Source organism: Photinus pyralis, unplaced genomic scaffold (genome assembly GCF_008802855.1).
Source record: "Photinus pyralis isolate 1611_PpyrPB1 unplaced genomic scaffold, Ppyr1.3 Ppyr1.4_LG10, whole genome shotgun sequence".
NCBI classification, from domain to species: domain Eukaryota; kingdom Metazoa; phylum Arthropoda; class Insecta; order Coleoptera; family Lampyridae; genus Photinus; species Photinus pyralis.
The window spans coordinates 19,489,194-19,504,839 of record NW_022170250.1 but is presented as its reverse complement, the minus strand read 5'-3'; the positions used below and the strand labels follow the sequence as shown (position 1 = coordinate 19,504,839).

Sequence of the window (15,646 nt, the reverse complement as noted above, 5' to 3'; positions counted from 1 at the left end):
CTAGGAAGGCAGTCTTCCTGGACTACCTTTAGGTGTGCAGCCTAGGTTGCCAACCACCTCCTTCAGCCACTCAAGGCAAATAGTTGTTCCCGCACGATGTCCTTAGGATTTCGCCCGAGTACTTCCACTCCATGAACGTGAATGCCAGTGTAGAGCCTTTTAGGGCGAACAGATGCTGGTCAAGAACCTTGGCCACTTGATTTTGTACCATATCCGCCGGGTTAGCTGTTAACCCGTGGTATGATCGCTACACGAAGTTGCCTTTTGGCAGCTTGCTTGTAACTACTCCGTGGTGCTCCAGCCTTACGGACATCCACCTTTGGTTGGACTTTCGGTCTTCAGTCTGGATTCTCACTTGGAGCCGTTACACACCCCCTTGATCACTGGACCACTCAAGCCCCAACACTGAGGGGTCAATTGTCTAACTAATAGTTCGTGAATTAGGAGCAGAAACAACTCCTTGTACATTCTAATCTCCTGATGCAAATAAAACAAGTAATGAGATTTAAAAAACAAATCTATTTGTCCTTAATTTAATTGCACAGTTCACCTTAAAATTAAATGCTGGCGATTTACTTAAACACTAAACAATTTACAATACTAATACATCTGACAACCGCGTAACAAAGAAAGGAGCACTAGAGCTCTTTAAAAAAGATACTAAAGAAGTAGTAAGAGGGTCACTACTAGACGAAGGCGTAAGTCTTCTTGCCCCTTCACTTTTGAACTGCATACTGTAAAAAACTGCATATATAAAAGCAGAAAACAAATTTTATCCTACCTCACTAGTCGATGTCGAGTTTCTTAAATGAACCCTCGACGCCAAAGATGTCGCTCAAATTCGCAGGTTTGCCAACTCTCTTACTATCGTCGGCGATGTACGAGTCCTCCTTTACGAAATAATCGGCGTAGTCGTGTAACCTTCTGATCCAGTCCTCTGAAATGAAACGCGCCAATGGCTTGATATCAACCTGCGACACTCACCGTGGAGTTGCTTCACGGACGGCTGCGAGCCTCCGTAGTCACTCGGCAGGCAATCGATCGGAACGTACTGGTACATGCTCTTGATCGAGTCCGTATGGAAGTGCAGCTGAAACACGCTCAGTCACTTCATACCCCTCTCCCCACAAACACGAACCGAATTGACCAGATCCTTCTTGAGGAATGGCTTCATCAGGTTCATCAATATATCCATGTACGATCCCACGTTAAAGAAGTGTATGCCCTTCAGTCGCACGAAGAGCGCGTCCTGAAGGTACAGGAGGATCTTTCTCATAGCTACGATGTTCATCTTGAGCACGTGACCGAGAGTCGCCCCCTCGAAGTCGCAAACGATCCTGAGCCCCTCCGACGTGCCGTGCTGCATGTACCATTGGACGATGCTCATATCAAAAACGTTGACCGTCGTGTTAAAGTCGAACTTCTCCAGATCGTTGTCGAGTAGCCTGAATAGAATGATCTGATCGCCGCTGGGGGTTTTCTCCTCCAAGAGAAGATACTCCCTGTGACGATCAAGTGAGATTGGCACGCGGTGCGCGATTGGTTACTTACAAGACGTTAAAGTAGCTTTGAAATTCGGGCGATGACGGGTTTCTGTGAAGAAACAGCTCGGGACAGTGGGTGCGGTATGTGAAGAAGGCCTCGATTGTCGCTTTTGTCATTTCCATGCTGTAGTAGCAGCTGTGGAGGAAGAGTATGAGGTGAAGCTCTGAAACAGAAAGAGAACACAATCTCTGTATCTCCCTTTTCTAGATTTCTCTACCAAAGTAGACATTTGCACATGCGCCTTCATGTTTAGATCCGTCCGCCCCCTCACCCTCACTGCAATTGAGGCAAAATTTACCCGAAAATTTTCCTTCAGTATCCGCCTGCCCACCACTGTAAAACGCTAGGTTCAAACCTTTACAGTTTCCCCCGAGACGGGGAGCTCCATGGAATCTACGTCCAGGTTTGAAGCACCAGGTTGAAGGTTCCCCAGTTATTTAAACGAAAGATATTCTTAAAGTTGCGTTTTGTACTCTTCACCTTTAAATTTGGATAAAACTTTCGGCATGAGACGTGGAGCACCATGGCTTCCACGTCCCAGTTTGAAGCACCACGTTGAAAGTTTCTCTGTTTCATTACCAAAATTTACTCGTAAAGTTGCATTTATATCCTTCGCCTTCAAATTTGGGTTTCTAAGTTGAAATATTGACAGTTCGCTATGAGACCTGGAGCACCATGGCTTCCACGTCCCAGTTTGAAGCACCACGTTGAAAGTTTCTCTGTTTAGTTAACAAAATTTACTCGTAAAGTGCCATTTCTATCATTCGCCTTCAAATTTCGGTTTCTAAGTTGAAATATTGACAGTTCGCTATGAGACCTGGAGCACCATGACTTCCACGTCCCAGTTTGAAGCACCGGGTTGAAAGTTTCTCTGTTTAGTTAACAAAATTTACTCGTAAAGTTGCATTTCTATCCTTCGCGTTCAAATTTGGGTTTCTAAGTTGAAATATTGACAGTTCGCTATGAGACCTGGAGCACCATGGCTTCCACGTCTCAGTTTGAAGCACCAGGTAGAAAGTTTCTCTGTTTAGTTAACAAAGTTTACTCGTAAAGTTGCATTTCTATCCTTCGTGTTCAAATTTGGGTTTCTAAGTTGAAATATTAACAGTTCGCTATGAGACCTGGAGCACCGTGGCTTCCACGCCCCAGTTTGAAGCACCAGGTTGAAAGTTTCTCTGTTTCGTTAACAAAATTTACTCCCAAAGTTGCATTTCTATCCTTCATCTTCAAATTTGGATCCCTAAGCTGCAATATTAACATTTGGCCATGAGACCTGGAGCACCATGTCTTCCACGTCTTAGTTTGAAGCACCAGGTAGGAAGTTTCTCTGTTTCCTTACCAAAATTTACTCGTAAAGTTGCATTTCTATCCTTCGCGTTCAAATTTGGGTTTCTAAGTTGAAATATTGACAGTTCGCTATGAGACCTGGAGCACCATGGCTTCTACGTCCTAGTTAGAAGCACCAGGTTGAAAGTTTCTCTGTTTAGTTAACAAAATTTACTCGTAAAGTGCCATTTATATCCTTCGCCTTCAAATTTGAATCCCTAAGCAGAAATATTGACATTTCGCCCTGAGACCTGGAGCACCATGGCTTCCACGTCCCAGTTTGAAGCACCAGGTTGAAAGTTTCTCTGTTTCGTTAACAAAATTTACTCGTAAAGTTGCATTTCTATCCTTCGCGTTCAAATTTGGGTTTCTAAGTTGAAATATTGACAGTTCGCTATGAGACCTGGAGCACCATGGCTTGCACGTCTCAGTTTGAAGCACCAGGTTGAAAGTTTCTCTGTTTCATTACCAAAATTTACTCGTAAAGTTGCATTTCTATTCTTCGCCTTCAAATTTGGGTTTCTAAGTTGAAATATTGACAGTTCGCTATGAGACCTGGAGCACCATGGCTTCCACGTCTCAGTTTGAAGCACCAGGTAGAAAGTTTCTCTGTTTAGTTAACAAAATTTACTCGTAAAGTCGAATTTCTATCCTTCGTGTTCAAATTTGGGTTTCTAAGCTGAAATATTGACAGTTCGCTATGAGACTTGGAGCACCATGGCTTCCACGTCCGAGTTTGAAGCACCAGGTTGAAAGTTTCTTCGTTTCGTTAACAAAATTTACTCGTAAAGTCGAATTTCTATCATTCGCCTTCAAATTTCGGTTTCTAAGTTGAAATATTGACAGTTCGCTATGAGACCTGGAGCACCATGGCTTCCACGTCCCAGTTTGAAGCACCACGTTGAAAGTTTCTCTGTTTAGTTAACAAAATTTACTCGTAAAGTGCCATTTCTATCATTCGCCTTCAAATTTCGGTTTCTAAGTTGAAATATTGACAGTTCGCTATGAGACCTGGAGCACCATGGCTTCCACGTCCCAGTTTGAAGCACCGGGTTGAAAGTTTCTCTGTTTAGTTAACAAAATTTACTCGTAAAGTTGCATTTCTATCCTTCGCGTTCAAATTTGGGTTTCTAAGTTGAAATATTGACAGTTCGCTATGAGACCTGGAGCACCATGGCTTCCACGTCTCAGTTTGAAGCACCAGGTAGAAAGTTTCTCTGTTTAGTTAACAAAGTTTACTCGTAAAGTTGCATTTCTATCCTTCGTGTTCAAATTTGGGTTTCTAAGTTGAAATATTAACAGTTCGCTATGAGACCTGGAGCACCGTGGCTTCCACGCCCCAGTTTGAAGCACCAGGTTGAAAGTTTCTCTGTTTCGTTAACAAAATTTACTCCCAAAGTTGCATTTCTATCCTTCATCTTCAAATTTGGATCCCTAAGCTGCAATATTAACATTTGGCCATGAGACCTGGAGCACCATGTCTTCCACGTCTTAGGTTGAAGCACCAGGTAGAAAGTTTCTCTGTTTCCTTACCAAAATTTACTCGTAAAGTTGCATTTCTATCCTTCGCGTTCAAATTTGGGTTTCTAAGTTGAAATATTGACAGTTCGCTATGAGACCTGGAGCACCATGGCTTCTACGTCCTAGTTAGAAGCACCAGGTTGAAAGTTTCTCTGTTTAGTTAACAAAATTTACTCGTAAAGTGCCATTTATATCCTTCGCCTTCAAATTTGAATCCCTAAGCAGAAATATTGACATTTCGCCCTGAGACCTGGAGCACCATGGCTTCCACGTCCCAGTTTGAAGCACCAGGTTGAAAGTTTCTCTGTTTCGTTAACAAAATTTACTCGTAAAGTTGCATTTCTATCCTTCGCGTTCAAATTTGGGTTTCTAAGTTGAAATATTGACAGTTCGCTATGAGACCTGGAGCACCATGGCTTCCACGTCTCAGTTTGAAGCACCAGGTTGAAAGTTTCTCTGTTTCATTACCAAAATTTACTCGTAAAGTTGCATTTCTATTCTTCGCCTTCAAATTTGGGTTTCTAAGTTGAAATATTGACACTTCGCTATGAGACTTGGAGCATCATGGCTTCCACGTCCCAGATTGCAGCACGAGGTTGAAAGTTTCTCTGTTTCTCGGCCGAATACTGAACATATTTTAATGGAAACCAATGCTCAACGAAACCGCTAATTAATCCAAGAGTCTATTTACGTTTAAAGGGACCCGCAGGCTCGAAGTAAAAAATTTCTAGCATACTGCAGTGCAGACGTCTTTGGCTTCACGAAAACTGAACGGTCTGGTGGCTCACCACCGAATGCCCTAATTCTATTTCAGCCTGGACTAATCCCTGCTTCTCTTTTAAAGTTTTGTAGCAGACCAAATTAGTTAACGCGACCATCTTTAATCAGGAACGAATCGCAATGGTTCAGTCCCACGAATCATGCGCGCTTAAAGACCATCAATCAAACCCACGTCCGTTTAATATTGCCAATTCGGCGCTTTGTAGGAAACCCGCACGAGATCATTCCGCGTCATCCTAACTGGGCACGTAGAACACATTAAGATAGTTTTATCGTCCGTCAGACTGCTTTTTAAGCCACTAACTCACACGGAAACAACCATACAATTACAGATCTGAACTTTGGCATTAAAGAACCTACATGCGGTCCAAATGAGGAAGCCCATGTTGGGGAAATTCTGGTCAAACATATTTTAGGTTCGTTAAGAAAATGGAAAAGCACGAACTGTATATTTTATTTCCAAAAAAGAGTTTTTGAGAGTTATTGCCACGCAAATTTGTAGGTAAACAAATCCATACTAATTGATCGGTTACCTTTAAATGTCAAAACCGAGGCCAACACGTGAGCCCTCGCATAAAATTTTCGGAAAATTAAAAAAAAACGTACCTGTAATTGGAGGTAAATGGGGCTGCTTCTCGGTCCATTCCTTCAGCTGCATCACATCTTCCTTCCTCAACTCCTTGTTCTTCTCGTACTCCGACTCGACGCTCGCAATTTTCATCGCGCCTCAAGCACTAAACAGATACTAGCCGTAACAACGCAACGATAACTTATAAACAAATACAGGTACATGTCGTGTTTAGATACTAACTCATGTCGTCAACAATTAAAAGGTTGAAGGTTAACGAGTTTTCATCGTACTACCGATTTGACGTTGATTAACGGTAGACACCCAATCATCCGAAATTGCGTTTAAATAAATACCTACGGCGTTATTTCCGGGACGGGTTATTTTCGGCAATGGTGACTTCCCATATTACGCGACTGGACTTAAAAAGAAGTTCTGGTTACCTAATCCACGACCTTGCACCGTTAATCAGAGCTAGTTACCTAACGAGCCAAAAGAATGTAATTATGAAAATTTAAAGCCCTCTTTAGATGACGAGTGTGGGAATAGTGCAATTGCAATTTTTTTAACCTTCAGGAAACTACTGGAACGAAACCCCTAATTTCCTGTAACGTGGAGGAAGTGATCCATCAACATAAACACGTACATTTCGAGCACGTACAAAAAACGAGTCGTCCTCGGATTAATCCTTTACTAGCTGATTAGTAGGTCACTTGAAATTACCTACTTGAGGTGCATCACAAGGTTCCATCCTTAGACCGTTGCTATTCTCTACCCCTTCCGATTTTAGACAAACTAATCTTGAGATTTCAGCAAAAACTGATTTTTTGTATAGACTAAGATAGAAAAAGTAAAAGAACACAAGAGAAAACAAGAACAAGAAAATTTATAATGGATGCAGATAAGGGACTTAGGCCCGGTTGTACAATGTCCGGTTAAACTTCAGTTTGGTTTAACCGACAGATTTGAGAAATACGATTGGCCAGCTTGTGAAATATTAGCCAATCAAATCCTTTAACCCACAATTCAACTATAAACTGAAGTTTAAACTGACATTATACAACCGGGCCTTAAAGGACAACAGGAAGCAGAATATGGTAGGAGAGGTTTAAAGAAGACGAGAAAGGGTGGAATAGAGCCATACAAGGCACAGTAGCAAGAAAAGACAAAGATGGATAGCTCTGGACCCGGAAAAAGAGGGAAATGAAATGACAGTACAAGTGAAGGAAAGAATACCACCAGGTACTACAATTTTCCACAAGAGGGCTCAGACTGTCATAATCAGTTTTTAGAAAAGGACAGACGAATCTTTCTTCCTATGAAGTATACTAACACTAAATGATTTTGGGAAAGAACGTAGCAGCGGGGGGTACAGAATGCCCCCCAGCAGTACCCTCAGCGAAGGAACACTCGATATTTTTTCTCTATTACACCCAAACAAACTTATATTGGTTTTTCAGAAAGAGTAATTAAATTTTCATATGCTGCCTATGGGGTATTCCATGCCCCCCCAGACCCACCGGTGCTACGATTTCCTATAAGAGTGCCTAGACTGTCATAATCAGTTTTTAGAAAAGGACAGACGAATCTTACTTTCCTGTGGAGTGATTTTGGAGAAGAACTTAGCACCGAGGGTCTGGGGGAAATGGAATGCCCCCTAGCGGTACCCTCAGCGAAGGAACACTCGATATTTTTTCTTTATTACACGCAAACAAACTCATATTGGCTTTTCAGAAAAAGTTATTAAATTTTCATATACTGCCTGGGGGTATTCTATACCCCTCAGAACCCCCGGTGCTACGATTTCCCATAAGAGTGCCTAGACTGTTATAATCAGTTTTTAGAAAAGGACAGACGAATCTTTCTGTCCTGTAGAGTAACACTTAATGATTTTGGAAAGGAATGTAGCTCTGGGGGGCATGGAATGCCCCCCAGCAGCACCCTCAGCGAAGGAACACTCGATATTTTTTCTCTATTACACCCAAACAAACTCATATTGGCTTTTCAGAAAAAGTTATTAAATTTTCATATGCTGCCTGGGGGGTATTCCAGACCCCCCGGTACTACGATTTCCCATAAGACTGCCTAGACTGTCAGAATCAGTTTTTAGAAAAGGAAAGAAGAATCTTACTTTCTTGTGGAGAGATTTTGGAAAAGAACGTAGCACCGGGGGGTCTGGGGGGCATAAAATGCCCCCCAGCAGTACTCTCGGCGAAGGAACACTCGATATTTTTTCTCTATTACACCCAAAACAAACTCGTATTGGCTTTTCACAAAAAGTAATTAAATTTTCATACGTTGCCTGGGGGGTATTCCATACCCCCTAGACCCCCCCCCCCCCGGTACTACGATTTCCCATAAGGGTGCCTAGACTGTCATAATCAGTTTTTGGAAAAGGACAGACGAATCTTTCTGTCCTGTAGAGTAACACTTAATGATTTTGGAAAGAAATGTAGCACCGGGGGGTCTGGGGGGCATGGAATGCCCCCCAGCAGTACCCTCAGCGAAGGAACACTCGATATTTTTTTCTCTATTACACCCAAACAAACTCATATTGGCTTTTCAGAAAAAGTAATTAAATTTTCATATGCTGTCTGGGGGTTATTCCATACCCCCCCCAGACCCCCCGGTACTACGATTTCCCATAAGGGTGCCTAGACTGTCATAATCAGTTTTTGGAAAAGGACAGACGAATCTTTCTGTCCTGTAGGTAACACTTAATGATTTGGAAAAAATGTAGACCGGGTCTCGGGGACATGGAATGCCCCAGCGTACCCTTCAGCGAAGGAACACTCGATATTTTTTTCTTATGTACACCCAAACAAACTCATATTGGCTTTTCCGGAAAAAAGTAATAATTCTTCATATTGCTGCCTGGGGGGTATTCCATAACCCCCCAGACCCCCGGTACTACGATTTCCCATAAGGGTGCCTAGACTGTCATAATCAGTTTTTGGAAAAGGACAGACGAATCTTTCTGTCCTGTAGAGTAACACTTAATGATTTTGGAAAGAAATGTAGCACCGGGGGGTCTGGGGGGCATGGAATGCCCCCCAGCAGTACCCTCAGCGAAGGAACACTCGATATTTTTTTCTCTATTACACCCAAACAAACTCATATTGGCTTTTCAGAAAAAGTAATTAAATTTTCATATGCTGCCTGGGGGTTATTCCATACCCCCCCAGCCCCCAGACCCCCCGGTACTACGATTTCCGATAAGAGTGCCTAGGCTGTCAGAATCAGTTTTTAGAAAAGGACAGACGAATCTTTCTGTCCTGTAGAGAAGGAACACTCGATATTTTTTTCTCTATTACACCCAAACAAACTCATATTGGCTTTTCAGAAAAAGTAATTAAATTTTCATATGCTGCCTGGGGGTTATTCCATACCCCCCCAGCCCCCAGACCCCCCGGTACTACGATTTCCGATAAGAGTGCCTAGGCTGTCAGAATCAGTTTTTAGAAAAGGACAGACGAATCTTTCTGTCCTGTAGAGAAGGAACACTCGATATTTTTTTCTCTATTACACCCAAACAAACTCATATTGGCTTTTCAGAAAAAGTAATTAAATTTTCATATGCTGCCTGGGGGTTATTCCATACCCCCCCAGACCCCCCGGTACTACGATTTCCTATAAGGGTGCCTAGACTGTCATAATCAGTTTTTAGAAAAGGACAGACGAATCTTTCTGTCCTGTAGAGTAACACTTAATGATTTTGGAAAGAAATGTAGCACTGGGGGTCTGGGGGACATGGAATGCCCCCCAGCAGTACCCTCAGCGAAGGAACACTCGATATTTTTTTCTCTATTACACCCAAACAAACTCATATTGGCTTTTCAGAAAAAGTAATTAAATTTTCATATGCTGCCTGGGGGGTATTCCAGACCCCCCCGGTACTACGATTCCTGATAAGAGTGCCTAGGCTGTCATAATCAGTTTTTAGAAAAGGAAAGACGAATCTTACTTTCTTGTGGAGAGATTTTGGAAAAGAACGTAGCACCGGGGAGTCTGGGGGGCATAGGCTTTTCATAAAAAGTAATTAAATTTTCATATGTTGCCTGGGGGGTATTATACCCCCTAGACCTCCCGGTACTACGATTTCCCATAAGAGTGCCTAGACTGTCATAATCAGTTTTTAGAAAAGGACAGACGAATCTTTCTGTCCTGTAGAGTAACACTTAATGATTTTGGAAAGGAATGTAGCACCGGGGGGTCTGGGGAGCATGGAATGCCTCCCAGCAGTACCCTCAGCGAAGGAACACTGGATATTTTTTCTCCATTACACCCAAACAAACTCATATTGACTTTTCAGGAAAGGTAATCAAATTATCATATGGTGGCTGGGGGATATTCCATACCCTCCAGCCCCCCCCCCCCAGGTGCAACGTTTTCCCACAAAAGGGCCCAGGCTCTCACAATTACTTTTTAGAGAAGAACAGACGGATGTTTCTTCTCTGTGGAGTATGCTGACACCAAAAGTTTTTGGAGAACCTTGCAACCCCCCCACCCCCAGCAGTACCCTCAGCAAAAGGAAGATTTGATAATTTTCTTCTCTGTTATCCCTAACAACCTCATGCTAGGGAAATAAACAAAAAGGGCTATAGAGGACAGTGTGGGGTAGAAGACAACTAGAGCAGGAGGGGAGGCAGCAGATGTAGAAAGGGCGAGGGGGTACAGAAACAAACAAAAGTTCCAAACGTTGCAGTAACAATAAAGTGTTGGAAAATGTCTCTTATGGTTAAAGAATTTTTTTGTCTCTGCGTTGTCCTGGTACCCAGCAAAAGTGAAGGTTCGAAGTAATGCTCATTTGGGCTTGAGATCGTGTTATCCGGTTAGTCGGAGAGGTAGAAAATGAGAGAGGCCAGGAGGAGGTAATTTCGATCAATTATTTTAATAGGTATTCAATATTCTCGAATGAGTGAAAAAGTTGTCAAAGTGTAAGATACGTTGTTGCAATTAATTGATAAATACAAATCGCATGCATGAAACAGGTTAAAAACAAGTTGCAAAATAAAGAACTGGTGTAAGTACAGGCAGGAAACCAAATCAGGTACCTAGTTGACTCGTCTTTGGTGCAATAAAACCCTTTGGTTAAAGGCAACATGGAAAATTAAATGGCCTTGGAAGCCAAATTAGTGAAACGCAAATCACACCGTACATAGATTCTAAACTGAAAAGTTTTCGTTGGCAGGGCTTCCCCGGCGACTTGTAACTGGCCCCTCGTTCGGGGTATCCCAGCCCACAGTTGTAGCTTCGGGTCAAAGCATGCGGATAAGTAGAAAATCGACATTTTCATTATATGGTTGTGGAGAGGTCACTTTGTTTTCGGTCTTATTCGACGCCCCAGAACGAAAGAATTAAAATAAATCTCCAAAAATTCGCCATATCAAAAATCGCAGATGTCGAAACTACTTATCGAAGTATTTACCTATTTTTACCGTTTTATCGGATTACAGATTAATATTGACTGCACCATAATCAGTTACTTAAACGTCTTGTTTACGAAAACACAGGCAACTATTTATCTGTCGCGCAATTTGGATAAGCATGAGAGATTATACCATTTGATTGTGTGATTAGTAAACACTTGGGAAATGAGAGTTTTACGAAAATTAGGTGAATGCTGGACGGTGCAAAAAAAACCTTCGTAAGATGATTTCGACACATCTCGAAAGACAGATTCTTGATCCTTCTCAGGATCCTGCAAATTTGCGTAGGTTTTGTTCACTTTAGACTCTACCACGAGTCTTTGATTGTTTTCTGGTGCCGTCATATGCCTTTCTCGGTCCCTGATGACAATAACATTCAAGCAGACATAATGTGGCCTTAGAAAACTGCGTCTGCCGAGCGAGCCGAAAGCTTGTTCCGCATAAATTCGGTTCACTCTAGTTTCTAGTATTTTTATTTGGAGTTACCCTGTAAAATTTCTGACTTGGCTGTACGATGCCCGGAAAAACTTTCGCTCAAGTGAATCCTAGAACGAATTTTACTGCGTCAACCGACGTGTTCCTCTTAGATGGTTTGTATACCGAATCTGTCGAGAAAACTTTGAGCTACAGATTCGTGGCGCAAATATGAATGCTTTCAAAAATCTCCCCGGAATAATCCCTACCAGTTGTTTGTTAATTAATTCACTCTCTTTTCAAGATGGCATCTACGAGTATTGTTATAGCAACTTTTGTTCTGAACGAATTTTATGGCACCATGTGACACTTTCGTTGCCCAAACCCGAAAGTTTTCACAAAATCTCGGGAATAATCCCTACCTACCTGTTCAGCAGACAGTCCGAAACATCTCCAAAATTCCAATTTAATTCAAAATCTTCTGTTTCATAGAACCTTCCCTGTTTCAGAGCTTTTCCTACCCACTAGAGGTTTTCAACCCTCCTGAATATTTCCCAAGGTGCCCTAGGGGCTTAGGAGTTTTACATTTCCTAGCGCCACCTAAAGATTTTTAGCCCGTCTCGGCTCACTCCGAGTCCTTTATTTTCCTTTATTGATTCAACGTTTCGCAGCCTAAAGGCCTCCGGGTTTCACTAAAGGATTTTTCAGCCCGCCCGACACCTAAGTTCCTGTGGTGCAGATGAGGTAATCCAATATTTTGCCGAATTAGATTATCCACTCGAGAGATACTGATAAGTGCGATTGGCATTGGTATAAAATGTGGTTTTTGTAGATTATTCCGCTATCAAAGTAGGTGTACGCCGTTTATTTTTTCTCTGGAACCATGTCTCCAATTATTGCACTCTGTTTGGCACTTTGCTTCGTTCAGGCGACCTTGGCAGCAGGTGAGTGCTCCAACATGTTTTGACACATGTACACATTATCGTTATTAGATCAAAAATGCGAAGCCAACGCCGTGTTTAGAGCCAACAAAGTCTGCGAACCTTTCTGCGGACAAAACTGGGTAGATTTAGCGTTTGAATGCACCACCAATCTCAAGCAGGGCTGCGTCTGCATACCGGGCTACATAAGAAACCCGGCCGATAAGTCGTGCGTATTATCGGAGGATTGTCCTGGAGCGAGGAAAGATTAAGTGGAATAGACGGAGAGCGTAAATTATGTTGTATTGTCTCAATAAAAAATTTTCAAAAAAACTTCAATCTCCTCAAATCCAAAACACGTATCTTTACCCATGAGCTACGTACGCTATCAGAAGTGTTTTTTCCGAATTCAGTAAATGAGTGGAAGGTTTTGTAACAAGAACTCCTTGGTAGAGGGAAGGTGAGAGGAAATTTTTCCAAATTTCTCCATTTGTCGATTGCATTTCCTAAGCTACAATGGTTCTGGAGTGGAATCTCCTTTGTCCCTAAGACAACAATTCAACAATGCCTTTCAAGAAGTCTTATCGGGTCCTCCTTTGCAAAGAAGTATTGCATACTACACAGCACCTAGAGGTCTGGGGGGTATGGAATACCCCCCAGCAGAGAGAGTACCTACTCGGCAAATGACGACTCGATGAATCATTTCCCTCTAACCCTCGGTACTGTAATGGGTTCTGGAATGGTATGGAATACCCCCCAGAAAAGATAGCTGTTGGCAAAGGATAACTCTATAAATCCTTTCCTTCTAACCCTCGGTACTTTCATGAGTACTGTAAAAGACAATGGAACCTCTGTATATTGTATTCATAGCCCCCAGACCCCCAAGTAACACTTTCAACCCCTTTCATAATAGATTTTTGGAAAATTCTTGGATCCTCTTCTGCAAAGAGTATAGCACCGGGGATATGGAATACCAATCCGCAAAGGACGATTGTAGGACCCTTTTATAAAGCTCGCTTTCAATACTAATAAAGGCTGATAGATACAATTTTTTAGAGAAGCCCCTCAAAAATGACCTTCCTAACATCCCTAAGGACTAAGATCATTGCCGGAACCTGGAGACGAGATTGGGAACTATGAACTAAACGCCCAAAATGAACACTGGAAGCTCCTTGGAAGTGGGCAACTGGAAACTGGGTGTTGGAAGCGGGAACTGCGGTATAATTTGGAAGCTGGAACCTGGAAACGAAGTTGGGAACTATAAACTAATCGCTCAGATCTGAACATTGGAAGTTAAAATCTACAGGCTCTTTGGAAGTGGGTAATCAAAAACTGGGCGCTGGATGCAGGAAAGTGGAACCGTAGGAACTACGGACGTAGCGCGGTAGAATCTGGAAGCTGGAACTAGGGGACGAGATTGGGAACTATGAACTAAACGCTCAAAACTAAACACGGGAAGTTAGAATCTGGAAGCCCTTTGGAAGCGGGTACTATCAACTTGGTGCTGGAAGCAGGAAAGTGGAACCGGAGGAACTGCGAACGTAGTGCTGTAGAATCTGGAAGCGAGGTTGGGAACTGTAAACTAAACGCTCAAAACTGTACCCAGGAAGTTAGAATCTAGAAGCTCTTTGGAAGCGGGTACTATCAACTGGGTGCTGGAAGCAGGAAAGTGGAACCGGGGGAACTGCGAACGTAGTGCTGTAGAATCTGGAAGCGAGGTTGGGAACTGTAAACTAAACGCTCAAAACTGAACCCAGGAAGTTAGAATCTAGAAGCTCTTTGGAAGCGGGTACTAGCAACTGGGTGCTGGAAGCAGGAAAGTGGAACCGGAGGAACTGCGGGCGTTGCTCTATTTTCAACGACTGGTGAACTCGATTTTTAAAGGGAGGAAAAGCCTTTAGGAATTCAAGCTCTTCTGGAAGATTCATGTACCCGCTTTCAGGATTTTGAAATCCTCTGAAAACTGTTTGCGAACTTTAAAGGTCCTTTAGTATGATCTTGAGTAAATTCAAAGACTGCAAATGCTCTAAAAATTAATTAAAAGCTTTCAAATCCCCTACAACTCTCTTTAGATACCCTTGAAGAAGACCGTTAAGCTCTACGGATATTGAACACTCTTGGAGAACCTGACTTGGAGAGCCGTTGCTCAAAGTTTTTCCAGCTTTCGTCGTTTAAAAATCAACAGGATTAATTTTTTCAGGGGATCGACGTGTTCACAGAGACCAAGGGCAATAAAGGATCACGAGGATCAAGAAGAAAGAATATCTGGTGGATAGAGGGAGTCGAGACGATTGAGAAGATCAAGAGTGGTTCCTTTGGTCAGCAAATACTTCATAAGTAAACAAAACATTTACACAAACGACAAACACTTACTTTTTCCAATCGGCACCAGATTAGATAAGCTTTGTTTTGCGTTGGGTATAAAATGCAAAATCACTTAATGCGACACTAGTGAATTAGAACTGACACTCCATTGCATATCTCCAGCGCTTGGTAAGTTTATTCTTCCATGTATCGAGGACGACTGACTTGTTCCATCTTGCAGCAGATTTTTTGGGAATTACAATGTCTCGCATTGCTCTTCTGTGTTTAGGAATGTGCTTGATCCAATTGACCTTGGCTGGTAAGTTAAGGCATAGCCTCCAAGTGTAAGTACATTTTAATTTAATTAGAACCGTGTGGACCAAATGCCGAGTATAAGGAGCACATCCATTGTGAACCTTTTTGTGGGCAACCAAAGCATCCAAAGGAATGGACGTGCACCACCGCTCCAACTATCAGCTGCATCTGTAAAAAAGGATATGTGAGAGATAGAAGGGTCACTCAAGAATGTATGAGGCAAGAACACTGTCCGATTTAGCACTTCAAATGTACCGTTCCTTTTATGTAGGTAATCGAAATATTTTAATAAACAAATAATTCTGAAGAATCAACAGATCCAAATGTTCCTAAAAAATTCTAAAGGCTTTAAAGTTTTTAAAAATTGCTGAACGACCCTTACAGTTTTGTTAACTGTCGTAGAAGACCTCTAGAATCCCTTAGAGACCTTTGAGTATATCTAAATATTTTGACGAATTCCTAAATTTCGTAAAGGCTTATAAAGTCTCTAAAAAAACCTCGAACCTCTTGAACACCATCAAACA

The 15,646-nt window shown here is 42.3% G+C and overlaps 2 protein-coding genes and 1 long non-coding RNA gene across 4 annotated transcripts; 2 read left to right on the top strand and 1 right to left on the bottom strand.

The window, feature by feature from the left end:
• Nucleotides 1-499: 499 nt before the first annotated feature.
• Nucleotides 500-15,002, bottom strand: LOC116161490 (alpha-tocopherol transfer protein-like). Of its 2 annotated transcripts, XM_031474848.1 has the most exons (7): nucleotides 14,877-15,002; nucleotides 5,779-5,906; nucleotides 1,552-1,708; nucleotides 1,139-1,502; nucleotides 985-1,090; nucleotides 782-937; nucleotides 500-734 (listed from the first exon to the last, which is right to left on the bottom strand). In XM_031474848.1, exons 2-6 carry the CDS (start codon nucleotides 5,891-5,893, stop codon nucleotides 786-788), a joined length of 894 nt encoding a protein of 297 aa, XP_031330708.1. In that variant the 5' UTR covers nucleotides 5,894-5,906; nucleotides 14,877-15,002; the 3' UTR covers nucleotides 500-734; nucleotides 782-785. The 2 variants fall into 2 exon arrangements, with proteins under 2 accessions (XP_031330708.1, XP_031330707.1); XM_031474847.1 differs by lacking the exon at nucleotides 14,877-15,002 and having other exon boundaries at nucleotides 5,779-5,966.
• Nucleotides 12,395-12,830, top strand: LOC116161493 (cysteine-rich venom protein 1-like). Its single transcript, XM_031474850.1, has 2 exons — nucleotides 12,395-12,527; nucleotides 12,576-12,830. Exons 1-2 carry the CDS (start codon nucleotides 12,467-12,469, stop codon nucleotides 12,773-12,775), a joined length of 261 nt encoding a protein of 86 aa, XP_031330710.1. The 5' UTR covers nucleotides 12,395-12,466; the 3' UTR covers nucleotides 12,776-12,830.
• On the top strand, nucleotides 14,917-15,436 carry LOC116161494. Its single transcript, XR_004143399.1, has 3 exons — nucleotides 14,917-14,996; nucleotides 15,049-15,126; nucleotides 15,176-15,436. It is a non-coding gene; the product is annotated as an uncharacterized LOC116161494 (long non-coding RNA).
• Nucleotides 15,437-15,646: the final 210 nt, after the last annotated feature.

Coding starts and splice junctions, on each gene's coding strand:
- LOC116161490 (XM_031474848.1), bottom strand. CDS start 5,893: ATGAAAATTGCGAGCGTCGAGTCGGAGTACGAGAAGAACAAGGAGTTG. Junction 1,503..1,551: donor CAAAGCTACTTTAACGTCTT/GTAAGTAACCAA, acceptor TGATCGTCACAG/GGAGTATCTTCTCTTGGAGG. Junction 938..984: donor GTCCGTGAAGCAACTCCACG/GTGAGTGTCGCA, acceptor GTTTCATTTCAG/AGGACTGGATCAGAAGGTTA.
- LOC116161493 (XM_031474850.1), top strand. CDS start 12,467: ATGTCTCCAATTATTGCACTCTGTTTGGCACTTTGCTTCGTTCAGGCG. Junction 12,528..12,575: donor TCAGGCGACCTTGGCAGCAG/GTGAGTGCTCCA, acceptor TATCGTTATTAG/ATCAAAAATGCGAAGCCAAC.